The 20,554-nt window shown below is 38.7% G+C and overlaps 3 protein-coding genes and 1 non-coding gene across 8 annotated transcripts; 2 read left to right on the top strand and 2 right to left on the bottom strand.

Moving 5' to 3' along the window:
* Positions 1-1,049: 1,049 nt before the first annotated feature.
* Positions 1,050-11,277, top strand: LOC125202758 (UDP-glucuronate:xylan alpha-glucuronosyltransferase 2-like). Of its 5 annotated transcripts, none has more exons than XM_089063402.1 (5): positions 1,050-1,229; positions 1,734-2,011; positions 7,487-7,839; positions 9,394-9,831; positions 10,642-11,277. In XM_089063402.1, the coding sequence occupies exons 1-5, from the start codon at positions 1,050-1,052 to the stop codon at positions 11,139-11,141; spliced, it is 1,749 nt and encodes a 582-aa protein (XP_088919528.1). In that variant the 3' UTR covers positions 11,142-11,277. The 5 variants fall into 5 exon arrangements, with proteins under 5 accessions (XP_088919528.1, XP_088919525.1, XP_088919526.1 ...); XM_089063399.1 differs by having other exon boundaries at positions 7,487-7,861; positions 9,407-9,831; XM_089063400.1 differs by having other exon boundaries at positions 1,734-2,312; positions 7,788-7,861; positions 9,407-9,831.
* Positions 9,038-9,110, bottom strand: TRNAR-CCU (transfer RNA arginine (anticodon CCU)). The gene has a single exon. It is a non-coding gene; the product is annotated as a tRNA-Arg (tRNA).
* A 1,738-nt stretch (positions 11,278-13,015) lies between the features above and the next one.
* LOC125201480 (protein WEAK CHLOROPLAST MOVEMENT UNDER BLUE LIGHT 1-like) lies at positions 13,016-17,474 on the top strand. Its single transcript, XM_048099616.2, has 3 exons — positions 13,016-13,358; positions 14,560-15,268; positions 15,346-17,474. Exons 2-3 carry the CDS (start codon positions 14,597-14,599, stop codon positions 17,182-17,184), a joined length of 2,511 nt encoding a protein of 836 aa, XP_047955573.2. The 5' UTR covers positions 13,016-13,358; positions 14,560-14,596; the 3' UTR covers positions 17,185-17,474.
* A 111-nt stretch (positions 17,475-17,585) lies between these two features.
* LOC125201481 (protein CYPRO4-like) lies at positions 17,586-20,524 on the bottom strand. The gene is made up of 2 exons (XM_048099618.2): positions 18,843-20,524; positions 17,586-18,020 (listed from the first exon to the last, which is right to left on the bottom strand). Exons 1-2 carry the CDS (start codon positions 20,484-20,486, stop codon positions 17,730-17,732), a joined length of 1,935 nt encoding a protein of 644 aa, XP_047955575.2. The 5' UTR covers positions 20,487-20,524; the 3' UTR covers positions 17,586-17,729.
* Positions 20,525-20,554: the final 30 nt, after the last annotated feature.

Below are 20,554 nucleotides of genomic sequence, written 5' to 3'. Positions count from 1 at the left end.
CTTTTATGGGACGGAGGAAGTACTATCAACTTACCAAACAAAAACTAGACCACCTCGTCATGTTAGGCACTAAGATGTAAGAACAGAACAAAATCTAGGACAAAAGACCAAAAAATAATCAAAATAAATAATGTTTTCATCGTCTAACAAAAACATATAGCTCATGTTATTGTTACTTGCACGTTGCTGAAAAAAAACACATAATTTGATTTCATTTAATTGTTAATTTGATTTGATCAAATTCTGTTCCTATCCTACAATTTAATAATCATCCAAAAAAAACATAAAGTTTGATATTGTTTGTTATTGTCCCACGACTTTAATTTGTGTGAAATTGTATATTCACACTAAGTACAGAATCACGAACCTCGTACATTTGAAACATGTATGTGTCACATCAACAATTACATATAGTCGATTGGAATATTTTATCGTGGTATAGTTGTGAATAAAGTTAAACTTCATAGTTTATTTTATTGGTTTATAAAATTATGAGAAGGACCGATTTCAATCGAATTTTATACTCCTTCCTAAAAATTTGTCACTTATATCCTTTTTTGTCTGTCGCTAAAAATTTGTCACTTTTTAACTTTTACCATTTTTGTTAGTGAACCTCATACTGTAATAACTCATTCTCACTCACATTTTATTATAAACTACCCCCTCCATCCCTCAAAATTTGTTACTCCGTACTTATTTTCATTTTCGGTCGTCCCTAAAAATTTGCCACCTTTCACTTTTACCGTTTTCGGTAAAGAACCCCACATTCCACTAACTTATTCGCATACACATTTTATTATAAAACTAATATATAGTAAAAATAGGACACGTAATACTAACTTTTTCAACTCATTTTCTATTATATTTCTTAAAACTCGTGTCGGGTCAAATGATAACAAATTATATGAGACCGGGGCAGAATTTCATTTTGACAATCCCCCTAACGGCGTGTGCACCTCTTTCATTGGTATCACTAAATTTCCCTCAAAATTATTGTGTTTGTATATATATAATCATTCACATCAATCATCTAAATTGTGCCACAAACCATGGCACTGAAGAAAATGATGTCTACTTCCGCAAAATCTCTCCTCATAAGAAACAATCTCTCCTTCGTGGCATTCCTCATATTCTTCTACGCCACCCTCCTCCTCTGCCCCTCCGCCTCCAACGACCGCCACCGTGTCGCCTCCTTCGTCCGCTGCTCCCTCCTCAATTGCCACCATAAGGTAACCATCTTCCTAATTTTATGTTTAGTAGTATATATATATATATATATTTTTTTTTTTGCAATTTATAAAATTAAGGAGTCTCAATCATTTAAAAAAGACAATGTTTACCGAACACCAAAATACACTCCTTCCGTCCCATTTTAGCAATCCAGGTTTACCATTTTTAGATGTCTTACTATAGGTTTAGGAGTTTCATTTGAAATATTCCATAAATGATAATAATATGCCACATATTTTACTAACTTTTTTCCACTCACATTTTATAATAAATTTAATATATAAAAATATGAAGCCACGTTCTACTATTTCTTTTAATCAATTTTCTTTTATATTTTTTAAAACTTGCGTCAAATTCAAATAAGACTATTAAAGTGGGACTGAGGGAGTACTTGGTAAAAATGATACACTGATGAACACATTTGAGCGTCAACAATTCCTAGAAGTGCTCAGTAACTATACAACGGGAAACAATTGATTATATGCTTGGACTTTTTATGATAGAGAGAAAATGGGACCATGATGGTTCTAGAAGATTCCGCCGCCGGCGGGATGGTGAACCCGCAAAGGGAGCTGATCAAGAGAGAGATTCCGAGTTTCATGAGCAGCATCGGCCGTGGAATGAAGATAGGAATGATTAACATGGAGGATGAAGACATGTCGGCATGGAACAGCTCCGGCGAGATTATTCCGGTGACGTTCGAGAAGATTTCGCCGGAGCTCTGGTGGAAGTCGATTTTTCCGGCGTGGACCGACGCGGAGGAGGCATTTTCCGGCGCGAGGTGCCCGGAGATTCCGATGCCGGATTGGGAGGTGTACGGCTACGTGGACGTGGTGGTGGCAAAGCTGCCGTGCCGGGAGCCGGAGGAGGGGTGGAGCCGGGACGTGTTCCGGCTGCAGGTGCATTTGGCGGCGGCGAACATGGCGGTGAGGCGGGGGAGGCTGGATGGGGGCGGGCGGGCGAAGGTGGTGGTGCTGAGTGAGTGTCCCCCTATGCCGGAGATTTTCCGGTGCGAGGAGGTGGCGGGGAGGGAGGGGCGGTGGCGGTTCTACCGGCCGGAGATGTGGCGGTTGGAGCAAAGGGTTTATTTTCCGGTTGGCTCTTGCGAATTGGATAAAGGTATGATATATGATCTTCGAGATTCTAAAAATGAAACTCGTATAGTTTATAATCTCAAATTCAATGATGTCTAGACCTAGGTTTCATTATAATGCTTACTCTTTATATACAAACAATTATATTTGTTCGTTAAATTGTGTCTTTTTGAATTTAATGACCATACTCTCTCCATTCCATAATAGATGTCATATTTTTCTTTTTAGTTTATCTTAAAAAAATGTCATATTTTTATTTTTGAAAAAGTTCTCTCTCACATGAATATAACAATGATATTTTCTCTCTTCATTTAACACACAAAAACAAAACCTCATAAAATCCCGTATTGTCTCACAAGTGTGACATCTTTTATGGGACGGATGAGGTATAATTTTGGAAATAAAAGAAAAACTAATTTGCGCGTGGAATGAGTAAGCAGAATATTGAGCCTCTTTACCATTTTATAGTAATTATTAATCAGGACTTTTATTCGCGGATGAACCAAAATGGAAAAACAAAACTCCCATTCATATATGGGCTAAATTGGAAAAACGAAACTCATATTCGTAGACGGAGAGAGTAAAAGCTAAAATGAATTTGTACTCACATTAGTTTTAATTTGATCCATGTAAAAGCTAAAATGCCATTTGTACTCACATTAGTTTTAATTTGATCCATGTAAAAGCTAAAATGCCATTTGTACTCACATTAGTTTTAATTTGCTCGAGATTATCCGCCGGGGGAAAATATCAGATAATCACAAAGTTAATGTGTTTAGATTTAGACACAAAGTTATTTTATAAAATAAAAACAGACAATGTCAAAATGTTGTGTACGTTATGAATATAAAATATGACTAATACATAGGCCCAAAAGGTAGGCACTAACGGGAATTAGGGACCGGTAGTTACGGTATATGTTATTGAAAACATCATATCGTATATTCGGCATGTGAAAAAATTATGTGTATCGTACTTTTATGGTATACATGACTTTTGACTCAATGAAAATTGATAATTTGAGTTTCAGAATATTATTTATAATTTATAATTTTTAAAAGATATTAAATATATAATTATATCCTAACGGGGGAGTGATCAATTGCTAACTAATTAGCAATCTCAAACTAAGACTAAATCTTAACCATTAGATTAGAAGATTTAGGGGTTGAAATAATGTCACATGGATTATATTTTTAATTAAAAAAATTAATAAATAAAATTACAGGGTATTAATGTCAATTCTCTCTCATTAAAATCATCTTAAAACTTTAAATTTACGTAACTCTCTCGATTTAAATTATTTTTTCGCAAAAAATATATCAAATTAAAGATAATTTTATAAGGATTCCAACGAGATCTCAATTGCATATGTTCCGACGACGTTCGGATGATGAAATTTGATACTCCCTTCGTCCATGAAAATTCGTTCCGGTTTGACCGGGCACGGGTTTTAAGAAATGTAATGGAAAGTGAGTTGAAAAAGTTAGTGGATTGTGGGTCCTACTTTTAAAGTATTAGTTTTATAATAAAATGTGAGTAGGAATGAGTTAGTGGAATATGGGGTCCACTACCAAAAATGGTAAAAGTGAAATGGGACAAATTTTGGGGGACGGACGGAAATGGAAAACTGGGACAAATTTTCGTGGACGGAGGGAGTATTTTTTATTTTAGTTTTCTTAAATGTTGATAACCAGATTTTTATCAACAAATACATCAAAAAATCATCAAAAAATCTCAATAAAACCATGTAAAAATCTCAATAAATATGTGTTGATATTCTTATGTCATATTATTGATATTTGTAATACACTATGTTGATATAAAAAAACATTCACGAAAATTATCATATGATATATCATAATGACGATATTACCTTTTTTGTTGATATTTTTTCTACTATTTATTGAGATTCGTAAGATTTAATCTCATCCACTCATTTTAAAATTTATGGGTGAAGATTTAGTCTTGGTTTTGGATTAGGGTGCTATAAGCATTAGAATATGACCTATCCTAACGTGCTTATAAATTGATGAATTTGGTCCTTTGTACAAAACAATGAATTAATTAATTCCTTCTGGTGTGGGGTGATTATCCGGCCTAATTATTTAGTAATCCTAAAATTGCATTAGAGATCATATGATTATTCTTGGTAACCAACTTAGATGGTAAAATGTTTTGCGTTTCATTATACTTACTTTTATTACATTCTTTAGACATAGGGTGACATCAATATAATCTACGTAATTACATAGTTCTAATTACAATTACCGATGGACATTTTGGATCTAAATTTGAATTTGAATTAGAAAGTCGAATGTTCGCACATTAAATATATGTACCATGAAACTTATAGTATAGAACCAGGAGTTATATTATATATCAAACTAGTTTTAAACATTAAACTCTAAACACTTCATTATAAAATAACACGGATTTTACGTCCGTTATAGGAAATTCAGAGATTTAAAAATAATAACGTCATTTGACATAATTAATAAATCTTAAGTTAAGTTTACTATTAGTTCATTGTAATGAACTTTAGGTTATTTTATAATGATGGTGTTCGATGTTTAAAATTTATGACTACTAATTTGGTATTGATCATAGTCCATATATAGAACTAGAACTAGAACTTTCACTCAACTTTAAAATCTTCTCAACTATAACACCTTTTAAGTCTTAATAATATACTCCTTCCGTTCCATAGTAATAGAGGTATTTCATTTTCCGCACTCGTTTTAAAAAAATAATTATAAATAGTTAAAGTTGAGAAAAAGTAAAGTAAGAGAGAGAATATTATAGATAAGACTCTTCTCCACATTATTCTCTCTCTTACTCTACTTTTTCTCCATTTTAACTATTTATAATTATTTTTTCAAAACTGAGTGTGCAAAATGAAATGTCTCTATTACTATGGAACTGAGAGAGTACTGTACAAGTAATTATATACATTTCGTTGCCGATTTTCTCAATAAAAAATAGTACTAATAAAATATATTGAACAAAGTTGGAACGTGTGTCTTAATGCTATGCATCACTCAACTACCTGCTTGACGAGTAGCCAACATTAAGAAATACTTACGAAGTAGTACTACTACTATTTAATACTATCAACTTACCAAACAAAAACTAGCCAACCTCGTCATGTTAGGCACTAAGAAGTAAGAACAGAATCAAATCTAGGACAAAAAACCAAAAAATAATCCAAATAAATGAAGTTTTCATCATCTAACAATAACATATAGCTCATGTTATTGATAATTGCACGTTGTTGAATAAACAAGCACATGATTTGATTTGATGTGATTTGATTTAATTGTTAATTTGATTTGATCAAATTCTTATCCATTATACAATTTAATAATCATAAAAAAAAACATAAAATTTAACATTGTTCCTTATTGTACCACAACTTTAATTTGTGTGAAATTGTATATTCACACTTAGTACATAATCACGAACCTCGTACATTTGAAACATCAACAACACTTAGTACATAATCACGAACCTCGTACATTTGAAACATCAACAACTACGTATAGTCGACTGCAATATTTCATTGTGGTATAGTTGCGAATTACATCAAATTTCATGGTTTATTCTATTGGTTTTTTAAATTATGAGAAGGATCAATTTCAACCGAATTTTATATACCCTCCATCCTAAGATAAGCAAGTCGTATTCCTTTTGAAATGTCGTGAGTCATTTCTCTTTTAACAAAAAATCAGTTTTCTTATTTTATTATCCATTGACTTTATCCTCACTTTACTTCTTTATTTCTTCTTTCTCATACTTAATCTCTCTATTTAACTCTTTCAAATATCAATTCCTTAAATCTCATGCCCAAAAGAATGTTTCACTTATCTTAAGATAAATGGATTATTTTTATGACAATTTGTCCTATTCTAACAGCCAAAGACAAGAAAACCAACAACCGCAAACAGCGTATGCACCTCTTTCATTGGTTCCACAAAATATCCCTCAAAATTATTGTGATTGTGCATATATATAATTATTCACATCAATCATCTAAATTGTGTCACAAACCATGGCATTGAAGAAAATGATGTCTACTTCCGCAAAATCTCTCATCAAAAGAATCAATCTCTCCTTTGCGGCATTCCTCATAGTCTTCTACGCCACCCTCCTCCTCTGCCCCTCCGCCTCCAACACCCGCCACTGTGTCGCCTCCTTCGTCCGCTGTTCCCTCCTCAATTGCCACTATAAGGTAACCATCTTCCTAATTTTATGTTCAATATTGGTTTTATTTCGCAATTTATAAAATTAAGGAATATTTCCTCCGTTCCCCTATAGTTAGTCATTTTTCTATTTGGGGAAGATCCCTCATAATTGAGTCATTTTCATATATAATAACCTTTTTCTCTCTCTTATTTTGTTCTCTCTACTTTATTCATTTTTTACTTTATTCTCTCTACTTTTTCACTATCTTACTTTTTTTTATCTAATTATTTAAAACACTCATCGTCCTTTCGCTCCAACTATTAGAGGACGGAGGGAGTACAACTGAGGCACAACCATTGAAAAAACACTATTTACCGCGCATTAAAATATACTGTCTCCGTTCCATAGTAGTGGAAGTATTTATTTCCGGTACAAAGATTAAGAAAAGGTTGTGTAATGTATTAAATAAAAAGACACTATAAAGTAGGAGTATGAGAGAGAAAAAAGTAAGAGAATGAGAAAAATAATTGAACAGAAATATGTGACTTTTAATGAAAGAGAAATGACTCTACTACTATAGACAAAATAGCAAAATGACTCTAGGATTATGAAAAATGGCGATATACTTGATTAAAAATGAAATACTGAACACTTTTTGATAAAAAGATTATTCTAATTAATGCTTGGACTTTTTATGATCAGAGCGAAAGTGGGACCATGATGGTTCTAGAAGATTCCGCCGCCGGCGGGAAGGCGAAACCGAGAAGGGAGCTGATCAAGAAAAAGATACCGAGTTTCTTGAGCAGCATCGGCCGTGGAATGAAGATCGGAATGATTAACATGGAGGGTGAAGACGTGTCGGCATGGAGCAGCTCCGGCGAGATTATTCCGGTGACGTTAGAGAAGGTTCCGGCGGAGCTCCGGTGGGACTCGATTTTTCCGTCGTGGATCAACGAGGATAAATATCCCGGCGCGAGGTGCCCGGAGATTCCGATGCCGGACTGGGAGGCGTACGGCCACGTGGACGTGGTGGTGGCGAAGCTGCCGTGCCGGGAGCCGGAGGAGGGGTGGAGCCGGGACGTGTTCCGGCTGCAGGTGCATTTGGCGGCCGCCAACATGGCAGTGAGGCGGGGGCGGCGGGATGAGGGCGGGCGGGCGAAGGTGGTGCTGCTGAGTGAGTGCCCACCTATGCCGGAGTTTTTCCGGTGCGAGGAGGTGGGGGGGAGGGAGGGGCGGTGGCGGCTCTACCGGCCGGAGATGTGGCGGTTGGAGCAAAAGGTTTCTTTGCCGGTTGGCTCTTGCGAATTGGCTCTGCCTTTACGGGATAAAGGTATGATACGTGATCATCGTGTGTGATAGTAAATTCAGAAAATGAAACTCGTATAGTTAATCTCAATGCTTTCTCCGACCTAGGTTTCATAATAATGCTACCCCTAATATCTTACTCCCTCCGTGTATGAATTGTTGTTCAGTTTTGCCATTTTTTGGCATGTGCGTGAAAAATTATCCACTTTACTTTTATTTTATTTTTGATAAATGGTCGATCACTTTCCACTGGTCCTTACATTCATATTCTATTATAAAACTAATATATAAATGTGGGATTCTCGTTCCACTAACTTTTTCAACTTCTTTTTCTTTACATTTTTTAAAACCCATACTAGTTAGTAACAATTATATTTTGTTTGTTAAATCATGTTTGTTTGAATATAATGATGTATAGTACTCCCTCCGTCCGTGAAAGTTTATCACATTTTTTTTTTCGTCCGTTCCTAAAAATTTGTCACCTTTCACTTTTACTATTTTTGGTAGTGGACCTCATATTCCACTAACTCATTCCAACTCACATTTTATTATAAAACTAATATATAAAAGTAGGACCCACGTGCCACTAACTTTTTCAACCCACTTTCGATTACATTTCTTAAAACTCGTGCCGAGTCAAATAGTGACAAATTATGGGAGATGGATGGAGTACAATTTTGGAAATAAAAAGAAACATATAGGTATATAAGAAAATCAGTGAAATAAATAAATTTTAAAAAATAAATAAAACTAATATATAAATGTGTGATTCTCGTTCCACCGACTTTTTCAACTTCTTTTTTTTTACATTTTTTAAAACCCTTACGAGTTAGTAACAATAATATTTTGTTTGTCAAATCATGTTTGTTTGAATATAATGATGTATAGTACTACCTCTGTCCCTGAAAATTTGATACATATTACCATTTCGGTCTGTCCCTGAAAATTTGACACACTTCACTTTTACCATTTTTGGTAGTGGACCCCATATTCCACTAACTCATTCCTACTCACATTTTATTATAAAACTAATACTATAAAAGTAGGACCCACATCCCACCAACTTTTTCAACTCACTTTCCATTACATTTCTTAAAATCCGTGTCGGGTCAAAGTGTAGCAAATTTTGGGGGACGAAGGTAGTACAATTTTGGAAATAAAAAGAAACATATAGGTATATAAGAAAATAAGTGAAATAAATAAAATTTGAAAATAAAGTAGGTCGCGCCAGGTAGGGGTCGAACCTACGACTTTCTGCTTAGGAAACAGACGCTCTATCCACTGAGCTACAGGCGCTACTTTATGAACCAATTTATCTAGTTAGGTTTAGATCTTGTATTTTACTTGAAGTAGGTTGTTGTTTTCTAATATTGACAATTAAATATTGTTTTCACATGCAAGCGAAGAGTATATTTTTTTTAGAAATCAATAATGGTTCATGATTTATCGTTGTTATGGTGGCTTAAATACCTAATTTATCAATCGGAGGAAAAACGTTTTTCCAATTTGACAGTGAAGTGTTTACTCATATAATGTATTGTACCTTCGCTAACATTTTTTAGTCCGACAACAGCAGGAGCATTCAATGAAAGATACAATGTTTCAAAAATTGAAGCCATTACCCTACAATCGCAAAAACGAGAAGCTTACGTCACAGTTCTCCACTCTTCCGAGTCCTACGTTTGTGGGGCTATAACCCTGGCCCAAACCTTGATTCAGACCCGTACCCAGCGCGACCTAATCCTTCTCCTAGACAAGTCCATTTCAGAGCCCTCCAGGGTCGCTCTAAGGCGAGCCGGTTGGACCCTCCGTTACATCAAACGGATTCGGAACCCGAGAGCGGAGAAGAATTCGTACAACGAGTACAATTATAGCAAGTTGCGACTATGGCAGCTCACCGACTACGACAAGGTCATTTTCATCGACGCTGACATTATCGTGTTGCGCAACATCGATATCCTCTTCCACTTTCCTCAGATGTCCGCCGTTGGCAACAATCGCCATATCTTCAATTCCGGTATGTCCTCATTTTTTTTAATACTACTCCTATTTTCATCCAACACATATAAGTCTTAGTGGGTGCAGACCGAAGTTTAATAGAAAAGTGGTTCGAATATTGTGACTGAAAAATGTACTATTCTCACTAAAATGTGGAATGAAGAAAGTTAGATATAACGTGGTAGAAAATGATAAATAAATTGATAGATCGATTATAGTACTCCCTCTGTCCCTCAAATATTGTCACAGTTTGATCGGGCACGAGTTTTAAGAAATGTAATGGAAAGTGGGTTGAAAAGTTGATAGGACGTGGGTCCTACCTTTAAAATATTAGTTTTATAATAAAATGTGAATGAGAATAAGTTACTGAAATGTGGAGTCCACTACAAAAAAAAATGATATAAAGTGAAATGTGACAAATTTTATGTGACCGACGGAAATAGAAAACTGTGACAGAGACAGAGACAGAAGGAGTAATATACTCTGAACTAAACCAAAGAGATTATTTTTTTTGGACCAACTAAAATAACAAAATTTACCTAGGAATCACCTGAGTTTGTCCATGACATACAATAAAATTTTATCAAATTCTAATTTGTTTTGTTGTCCACAAGTTTAATTTGAGTGAAATTATACTTAATGTGACAACATGAATGTAAGATTATATCTTTGTCTGAATCTTAATCAATTTGACAACACATTTAACACCTATTCAGTCACATCATCCCTCAACAACACATTACATTTTGTCACGACCTGAATATTTCGTCGTATAATAATTGCAAACAATGTTAAATTTCATGATTTTTCTGGCAATTTCCCCCCGCAGGAATCATGGTGATTGAGCCATCAAACTGCACATTCCGGACGCTGATGCGCCGCCGCAACGAGATAGCCTCGTACAACGGCGGCGACCAGGGCTTCTTAAACGAGGTCTTCGTGTGGTGGCACCGCCTCCCGCGCCGCTTCAACTTCTTCAAGCACATCCCAGCCAACTCCCCCGCCGAAGCCCGGGTCAAGAACCGGCTTTTCGGGTCGGACCCTCCGGAGATCTACTCGATCCACTACTTCGGGTTGAAGCCGTGGATGTGCTACAGGGACTATGACTGCAACTGGGACGTCGCCGACCTGCACGACTACGCCAGCGACGACGCCCACCGCCGCTGGTGGAAGGTGCACGACGCCATGCCGTTAGACCTGCAGCGGTCATGCAGCCTCTCCGGGCGGACGAAGAGCGAGTTGGAGTTGAACCGGAAGGTGGCCGGAGAATTAGGGTTCGAGAATCAACGTTGGAGGATCAATGTTACTGATCCTAGGAAATTTATTTGATAGTAACATTGTTCGTGTTAGGAATTTGTTTTCTATTTGTTGATTTTATTTTTGATTTATTTGTGCATGTAAAGTGTAAAGATATGGAGTACTCCATAAGAGTCGATGCATAAATTTATTTTTCATAGGGATTATATATAAGTTAAAAATTTTAATTTTGGGATTTTGTTAGTAGTAATATTTATAATGGGCCTAGTATGTCGTCCATGTGCCTATTTATTAGGAGCAGGCCAAGAAACTATGCAATATGAAAATAATTTGTTCTTCGTTTCTGCCTGTGGACACAGCCAACGCAACGTTGGTGAACCACGTAAATTCTGTGTCACGTTTATATTTATCTCGATTACACAATTACTCTCGGCTGTCACCACAGATTTCATACAACAATTTTTTATATTATGCTTAATGATATTGGTTTTTGCATAACTACTCACGATATTATATTGTTTATGTTGTAATGATATTATTCTGTTGGTTTCTATGTGTTGGTTTTCATGTATAGATTTTTCATATGGTCCAAAAATATTTGTAAATTGGTCCTGCATACTCTCCGTCTTTAAAAACAAAAGCTTTCATTTTCAGAAAATTTATTTTTTTCTAGTGAGGTGAGACTCATTTCTTACTAACACATTTTTCTTTTTTATTTCTCTCTTACTTTATCAATTTTACATTAAAATTCGTATCGTTTTAAATGTTTCTATTTTTAGGACGGAAGGAGTACATATTTATGAATAAACTTAAATAATTAAATAAATATTTTTATTGACTATAATGTGAAATGCTACTCCCTCTGTCCACTATTAGGAGTCTCATTCTTTGGCGGCACGGATTTTAAAAAATGTTAAGAAAAGTGGGTGAGAAAGAGTTAGTGGAATTCCACTTGTATAAATTAGTTTTAAATGAAATGTGAGTGGAATGAGTTAGTGGAATATGAGACTCTATTACCATTTATAATAAAAGTGAACCGGGACTCCTATTCACGGACGGATTAAAATGGAAAAACGAGACTCTTATTCATGGAGGGAGGGAGTATATGATCATGAAAATTGAAACCTCAATGCCATTTCTAGACAATTAATTAATTAGGTGTACCTAACAACAAAATTTTTGTTGATTTTCATCCATGATTCTTCGTTGACTAAGTCTACAACACAAGGTTATTAAATTCTTTACCCTTTTAAGATAGGGATATAAACAAATTAAATAGAGTTGAACATATTAACTTCTGTATAATCTTAATTTAGCTTTCCCTTAATCAATTAATCAATTGAACCATATAACTTTAGCAATACTACTCCTACTAAATAAAAGTAACTAGCTAGTACTAGCTACTTTTCAAGGTACGTATTTAAATCAATTCAAATTCTTTTACGAGTGTCTCAAGTAAATAAATTATTTATTAATTTAGCAAAAAATAATCATTTTAATTTTTAACTTAACATCACAGTACTATATTTAATCCATTTATTTTACTCTCACTCATACTTTATTCTTTACTTATTTAATATTTTGAGTTTAACATATAAATTATGGATGATATTCGAATTTAAGATATTTAGAGAGTACAATATTTGCAATAAACTAAATGTATGATTTGAAAAATAATTATTCAAAACCAAAAATTAAAGTTTTTAGTTTAGACATTAATACACCTCAGCCGCTCACCAAATACAACATTAATTAAACACAAATTGAATTAAAAAAAATGCAAAAGCGATGAAAGAAAGGGCCCTTCTAATCCGTAATGGTCGGCTACTTTATCTTTATCATTACATTAAGTAATGATTCAATCTTAAAATTTAAATTAAAATAGACAAAAAGCTAATGTTTACTCGTCATTCAATCAATCAAAGACTGTCTTGCTTCTTATGCAAACCACAAATTACTAGAAAAATAAAATATCTATTATTTCCAATTTCCACAAAATGGGCCTATCGTTTAACGAATTGTGGATGGATATCCTTCTTCTCTGACTGTTTGCAGAAGCAGGATCCATACACGTGTTCATACTCACAAGTCACACCTATATGCTTAATTTTCTTGATAAAAATTTGATCTTGGTGAGTTTTTTTGGGTGTTGAGTGATTTTAGGAGGGGTTGTGATAATTTGGAGGCTAGAAATGAGTGTAATTTCCTTTTTTCGGGTAATATTTTTTGAAATAATTCATAGCTTCAGCGTTTGACCCTTTTGTCTCTTGTGGTTTCTGGTGATTCTTGGTACGCTCTCTCTCTCTCTCTCTCTCTAGACTTTGCTTGTTTCGTTTATGTGATGATTGTGCTGTTGTAAAAATTGGTTCTTGATTTGGTTTATCCTGGTGTTAGTGTTTTGGATAAATTGGGTATGGATTTTTGATGTTTTTATTTTGTAATTGGATGTTTTTTGGTTGGATTAATGGTGTTTGCTGTTTTGGGTGTGAAATTATTCAGTTGAATGGATTGATTATTGATGGGATTTTGGATTGTGCATTTGCTGGTTTTGAATTAGGATTGTGGTGCAATTTAAGAAAGGAGTTAATGTTTCTGAGTTGTTTTCATGATTATCATGTTGGTATTGGGATTTTGATTTATGATGTTTCTAGTTTTGGGGGAACTTGATTTATGATGTTTCTAGTTTTGGGGGAACTTGATTTATTAAGGGGCATTTTGCTATGGCAACTTGAAAAATCGTAGCGGATCCATAACATAATTTTGGGGCGTATCCGTTATGTGGAAATGGTTTGCAGCGTGAAGTGAACGAACGAGTAAGCAACAAGTTTTCATACTTTCCTTTGCTTTAGTCTCTTGGGATATTATCATACCGTTGCTTCGTTCTTGGCATGAGCACGGAACGAAGCATGTACAGTTCTTGTTGGGGTGTCGAGGCGCGTTGTTTGGGATTCTTTAGTTGGATAATTGTTAGATGATTAAAAACATCGCGGTGTTAAGTTCGGTTAAGCATTTTTTTCGTCTTGTTATAGAAACTTATAGATTAGATGACGAGGTTAGGTATTTCTTTCTCGAGTAGCCACAATGTCGAACTCGTAGATTGTGTTCTTGCAATGATACAAGCTGCATTTTATTGTTTATGGATTAAGAAATTAAAGGCTCATTTTCAATCTTGATGTTAGTTTTTCCAAGGAAAAACCAAAACAAGTTTATCATCAATCCTTTGTATGTTCTCTTTGTTTCCGAGTGTGCATAGTTTTTGTTTTAATGTAGTTTATTGTCTATTTGTCTGTTGTTATAGTTTGTCGAGTTATTGATGAACTAATAATGTAGATACCAAAGATGGTTCATGGTGATTTCGTCTCTTGAAATGACTTAATGCAGTACGATGTTTTGTTCATCTCGTACTCCCTTGCTGTTGTATAGATATGGCGATTATTGATATTGAAACCATCACTCTTTGCCTAACACTTACGGGCTCCGTGGATTGCAGGTGCTCAGACGAGGACGGACCCTACCACTGCAGGAGAATGGAGGGCGCAAAAGTTTTGGTTGAGGACGACCCTCCTGCACCAGGAACTTCACCTCTGAAGGGGGACGCAGAAACCGCGAGCGTTTCTTCTAGAGAGGATTTGGCCGAAAATTCTCCTGACGCAGGTGGGGAAACAGTAGTGGCAGAAAATGGGTCTGCCACGCCTGCAGACGCCCAAGACGCCACTCGCTCAGTCGAGGACGAGACGAATAAAGAACTTGCAGAAGTAATCATCCCTCAAGATAACAACAGCACCATCGCGCACGAGAACAAAGAACCAGTCGAAGCATCTGTTCAACCGAGCACATCAGAAGGCGAGCCGTCAGTTGCATCAGCCGACCTCAGGGTTATTGCGCCTTCGTCCCTGGTGGATGAGCATATACCACCAACTCCTTCATCACCTCAAGTGAATAACACCCCCACTTTCCGGCTGCCGAAATTAGCGATAAAATCTAACAAGACCGAGAAATTCCCCGACCAACCCGAGACGCCTAGAACCCCTAGGACTCCTAGGACTCCTAGGACTCCTAGGACGCCTAGAACACCAAATATCATCGACTTCAGTAGAGCTCAAGTTGATACGGCAGCGCCTTTCGAATCTGTGAAAGCTGCTGTTTCGAAGTTTGGTGGGATCGTGGACTGGAAAGCCCACCGTGTTCAGACCGTCGAGGTATGATCTTATCCCTGTTATCTCGTCTCGTCCCTCTCGAATTTCGTATGAACCTTGCTGACTTCTTATCTGTGCAGAGACGAAAAACCATAGAAGAGGAACTCGAGAAAGCTCAAGTGGAGATACCGTTATATAAGAAGCAATCCGAGGATGCTGAAGAGGCCAAACTTACAGTTCTGAAAGAGCTAGACAGCACTAAGAGACTTATCGAAGAGCTGAAGCTCAATCTCGAACGAGCACAGACAGAAGAGAAACAGGCGAAGCAGGATTCCGAGCTTGCAAAGCTTAGGGTCGAAGAGCTGGAGCAAGGGATTGCCGATGAATCCAGCATCGCAGCCAAGGCGCAGCTTGAGGTCGCCCGAGCAAGGCATGTGGCCGCCGTTTCAGAAGTCAAGACCGTTCGAGAAGAGCTGGAACAGCTCAGGTTGGACTATAACGCGTTGAAAGCCGAGAAAGATGCATATGTGAAGAAGGCGGAAGAAGCTATTTCCAAGTCGAAAGAGATTGAGAAGTCCGTAGAGGAATTGACAATTGAGCTTATCACTGCGAAAGAGTCGTTGGAATCTGCACACGCTGCGCATCTGGAGGCGGAGGAGCACCGAATCGGAGCAGTTATGGCGAAAGAACAGGACATGCTCAACTGGGAGAAGGAGATCAAGCAAGCTGAGGAGGATCTCGAGAAGATGAAAGAGCAGGCTTCGTTGTCGAAGGATATGCAGTCGAAGTTGGATACTGCAACTGCGTTGCTGAGAGATTTGAAGGCTGAATTAGCAACGTACCTCGAATCAGAACCGCAGGGGGAACCGGCCGGAAATTTTGAAGATGTACTCAACGAAACGGATAAAGCAAACCGTGGTCAAATCGAAGCAGCTATTTCCGCGGCTAAGAAGGAACTCGAAGAAGTGAAGCTCAATTTCGAGAAAACGAACAACGAAGTCACCATCTTGAAGGTGGCTGCGGTGTCGTTGCAGTCAGAGCTCGAAAAGGAGAAGGCGGAACTGACTACCATTCAGCAGAGGGAGGGAATGGCGTCGATTGCAGTTGCGTCTCTTGAAGCTGAGCTGAACCGGACGAAATCCGAAATCGCGCTTATTCAGCTCAGGGAGAAAGAAGACAGAGAGAAAATGGTTGAGCTTCCAAAGATGCTACAAAAGGCAGCACAAGAGACTGATCAAGCAAAGACCCTCGCCCAGGCCGCTCGCGACGAGCTCAGAAAGGCGAAGGAGGAAGCTGAAAAGGCAAAGGCGGGTGCCGGCACCATGGAGAGCAGATTACGCGCGGCTCAGAAGGAAATCGAAGCGGCTAGAGCTTCCGAGAAGTTGGCACTCGCAGCTATCAAAGTATTGACGGAGAGCGAGTCTGCTCAAAGCAACGAGGAGGATTCGCCGGCCGGAGTAACGCTCTCGTTGGAAGAATACTACGAGCTCAGCAAGAAGGCCCACGAGGCCGAGGAGGAGGCGAGCGAGCGCGTCGCTGCTGCTCTTGCCGAGATCGAGGTAGCCAAGGTGTCCGAGGCGAACACCTTAAAGAAGCTGGAGGAAACCAACCGCGAAATGGCCGAGCGAAAGAGCGCCTTGGAGACCGCTCTGCAGAAGGCCGAGAAGGCCAAAGAAGGGAAGCTAGGCATCGAGCAAGAGCTGCGTAAGTGGAGGGCCGAGCACGAGCAGAGACGGAAAGCTGGTGATTCGGCTCCGAGCCCGGCCCAGAGGCTAGACGCCAAGAGCCACGTCAGCACATTAAAATCCGCGCCGCTCCATCAGGTGTCGAGCCCCGGCTCGTTCACGAGCAACACGGGAACGGATACGTCTCCGGACGTCAAGCCTGCGAAGAAGAAAAAGAGATCATTCTTCCCAAGAATATTCATGTTCTTGGGCAAGAAGAAGTCGTCCAAGTCGTTGCAGACGCTGCCGTCGTGATCGTCTCCCCCCGTGTCAGAGACGCCTTCCCTGTAAGTGAGTTTTCTCCTTCGGAAACACCTTAAATCTGTTGTCCATTCTTGACAAACGTCTATATTTGTATAGGAGTATTGTTTTGTGTACAATAGGTTGCTCAGATCATAAATTTCTTTTTTTATTTTTTCTAATACTTGGCTGGGTTACACAGTTTGTAATCTTAGCTTGGTGTGGCTATATGAGGCATTGGATTCTGTAACGAAACTTTTCTTTTTTACATTCATCAATATTCAAAGTTTTGTTTCTATATAGAACTATACTTGATTTTGAGAGCAGGTCATGAGCTCAAACCACCATGATCACCGGGTGGTAGCTCGGGGCAGAACCCGAACCCTTCATCACGAGCCAGCCACCATTCGATCAAGGCATTTTCATTGAACAAGAGAGTAAGATTGAAAAGCAACCAATTACAGCAATCAGATAAAAGGTCAATATTTTTCTAAATTGACCTCATACATGAAGATTCCCTACAAAGAACAGATGAGCTTGATCTGTTACAGATTTGAACTTCAGAGCTCCAGACGTCGGCTGGAGATGCTGAAGGAGCTGACTCTCATGGGGGTTGCCACCACAAGTGGTGCCTCAGGCGAGTCGCTGACTGCGTATTTGTCGTGCATGAAGCGACTGTCGACAATCGAGTCATCTTTCAGGACGATCTTGTAGCAGTAGCAGCTTTTCAGGCCGATTTGGTTTTGATAGCAGTGATGAGATCCATCCTTCACCTGTTGGAAATTCCATATGACGCTAAACTTGCCCACGGTGGCGACCAAGTGGCGCTCCTGCTTCCCTTCTTCCGTGACCTGAGGAATCGGACGACATTTCTAGCATCAGCACCTTGCTGTATATGATTCAAGAAAAGCCTAAGCTCATGACTGATGTATCTTTGCCATGATCAGCATACCATTCATTACAAAGATTTTAGAAGCTCTATCACTCATAAAAAGCAAGAAAGCTCAAAGCATTCCAATCATTACAAATGTTTTAGAAGCATCAATTTTATCACCAAATTTCCAATATGAGCAAAATGGTGACTGCTTGGATGTCATGACTTTCTTGCTCATAAAATCAAGAAAGCTAAAAGCACCCCATACATCCTATAAGCACTATACCTACTTCACATATTCTCTTTCTTCAAGTGTTGAACTAAATATGATCAAGTGCATATGAAATAGTTAACAAAATATGTGTTAAAGGGAGGTCAGAGAAACTATATTGAATTTAGGAAGAGTGGGCTGGTACTATTTTCAATACTATTTACACAAGGTTTAACTGTCACATATTTCTAAAGAAGGGTGAGGATATAAGTACCTTTCCAAATTCAGCATTTTCATGTCTAGTAGTAACAAGATCGACAAACGGTGAATATTTAAAAAAAATTAGGAAGGGCAAGCTTACGAAGACCATAATCGTGCAAAGCTAAACATGAGTGGAAAACATGGTATAAACAAAGCTAAACAGGCTTCAATAAGCCACAAGACCCACAACTCAGCAACACAAAAATGGCAAGATGTGCTAATTAAACATGGAGGAAATGAAACCAATCACAGCTGCATCACAATCTCATTAAAGGAAAATCAGCAAGATCAAAAGAACAACACGAGAACATGAGCATGCTTACGTACCCAAGAGAACTGAGCATTGCGGAATTTGCTTGCTCCAGCCATGTGCGAATCCAAAGGATTCAGCTTCAACAACCTCGGAGCTGAAATCTTATTCCCCATTCGGCCAGCAAAACCTGTCTTCATCTTACCATCTTTATCCGTGAACAGACTGCATATGAGAACCAAGTAAGTATCAGTGGTTCCCAAAATCCACTTCCCATCAAAGGTAACATCAACATGAGTGATGGGCGAGCCGAGGCCAGGAAATGCAGTCTTGGCCTGCCTCATAGAACTGACGGAATACAGCCTAATCTTCCCATCAAGCGATCCAACCACAATAGATCCGTCACCAGTCGTTGCAAAGCATTGAAAATTAGTCCCCCTCGAAAACTGATGCCCCTGAGTCCAATTCAACACAGGCGTGCACTCATTCACGATATCCTGGACCATCCCCCTCCTATCACGCATATCCCAACGACACAGCCTGTTGTCATCCAGTCCCAAGAAAGTCGACCCCGAAGGATCCATCTGAGCTCCCTTGTTATCATTAGTAATATCTCTCATCGAAATGTCAGCTCCATCCTTTTCAAACTTCCACTCGCTCACAATTCTCCCTGTTTCAATATCGAGCTGATGCAGGCCCTTCGAGTGCGGCTTAGCTTCATTCATAGGGCTCATGAGAAGCATATTCGTCTCAGCTCTCATGAGCAGAGCCTTCCTCGGAGTCACATTAGCTCCTTTCCTCTGGCTCAATTTACCTCCTTCGAAGTTCACATACATCCCCTTCCCTTGAATCCCATGGCTGAAATTCCTAACAACCTGAATCCCGGAATCACTGACTAAGAAACTGTTGTCTAAAGCCCCCAAAGCCAAGCTCTGAATAGCACCCCCATTCACAGCAGCCTCCTCAAACTCCTCAGTCAAATCATTGCCTCTTCTCCTTGGAGTTTTCGTTGGAGGAGTCTTCATATCTGCGTCCTCCCACACCGAATCATCGGCCACCTCAGGGTTCGCCCATCCGATGAAATCCTTCCCGTATACCTTCAGCTTATTAGCATCATTAGCTTCACATCCATAGGTATTCTCAAACAAACAATCCTGATACCTCTTAGTGAAACGATCCCACTCCTCCGCGCTGAAAAACCTAATCGCCCAAACACCATTCGCAACGAAATCCATGCGCCTCTGCTCCTTAAACGCCTTCAATTGCAGATTCTCATCAACCCTAGCTCTCACCTTCGACCCGATTCTCAACAGCCAGCTCGAATTCGGGTCGGATCCTCCTTCATCTTCGAATTCGTCGTCTTCCTCGTCGCCGTTCGGAGCCCCGCGCACAAAGGAGTAGGAGATTACCTTTTCGGATACCAGCCATTTCGATTCCGCGGTGTGGCCGCCGACGTGGAGGTAGAGCTTCATTGCGTTCTTCACATTCGGAGCGGTGGAGCTGTTGTTGTTGCTGTTATTGTATTTGATTTTGAGCTCTTTGAGGCGCGATTCGATTTCGTCGATCGACGACGGCGTTTTAGAGTCGTCGCGCTTCCGATCGGAGGGCTGCGACGCCGGAGTGCCGTAGGATTCTTCGGAATCGGATTCGTGGTCTGTGGTTTGCTCGGATTCGGATTCGGATTCGGAGAGATCCACATCTCTGCTGGCGTTGGCGCCCATTGCAACGGTGTTGAGAGAGTGAGAGAGAGAAGCGGGAGTTGAGACTTGAGAAGTTTGAATATGGAAGT

Source organism: Salvia hispanica, chromosome 2 (genome assembly GCF_029641045.1).
Source record: "Salvia hispanica isolate PSC_SH4W2 chromosome 2, Shi_PSC_v1, whole genome shotgun sequence".
NCBI classification, from domain to species: domain Eukaryota; kingdom Viridiplantae; phylum Streptophyta; class Magnoliopsida; order Lamiales; family Lamiaceae; genus Salvia; species Salvia hispanica.
The sequence above is the reverse complement of the archived record's forward strand: the minus strand, read 5'-3'. Positions and strand labels throughout refer to the sequence as shown.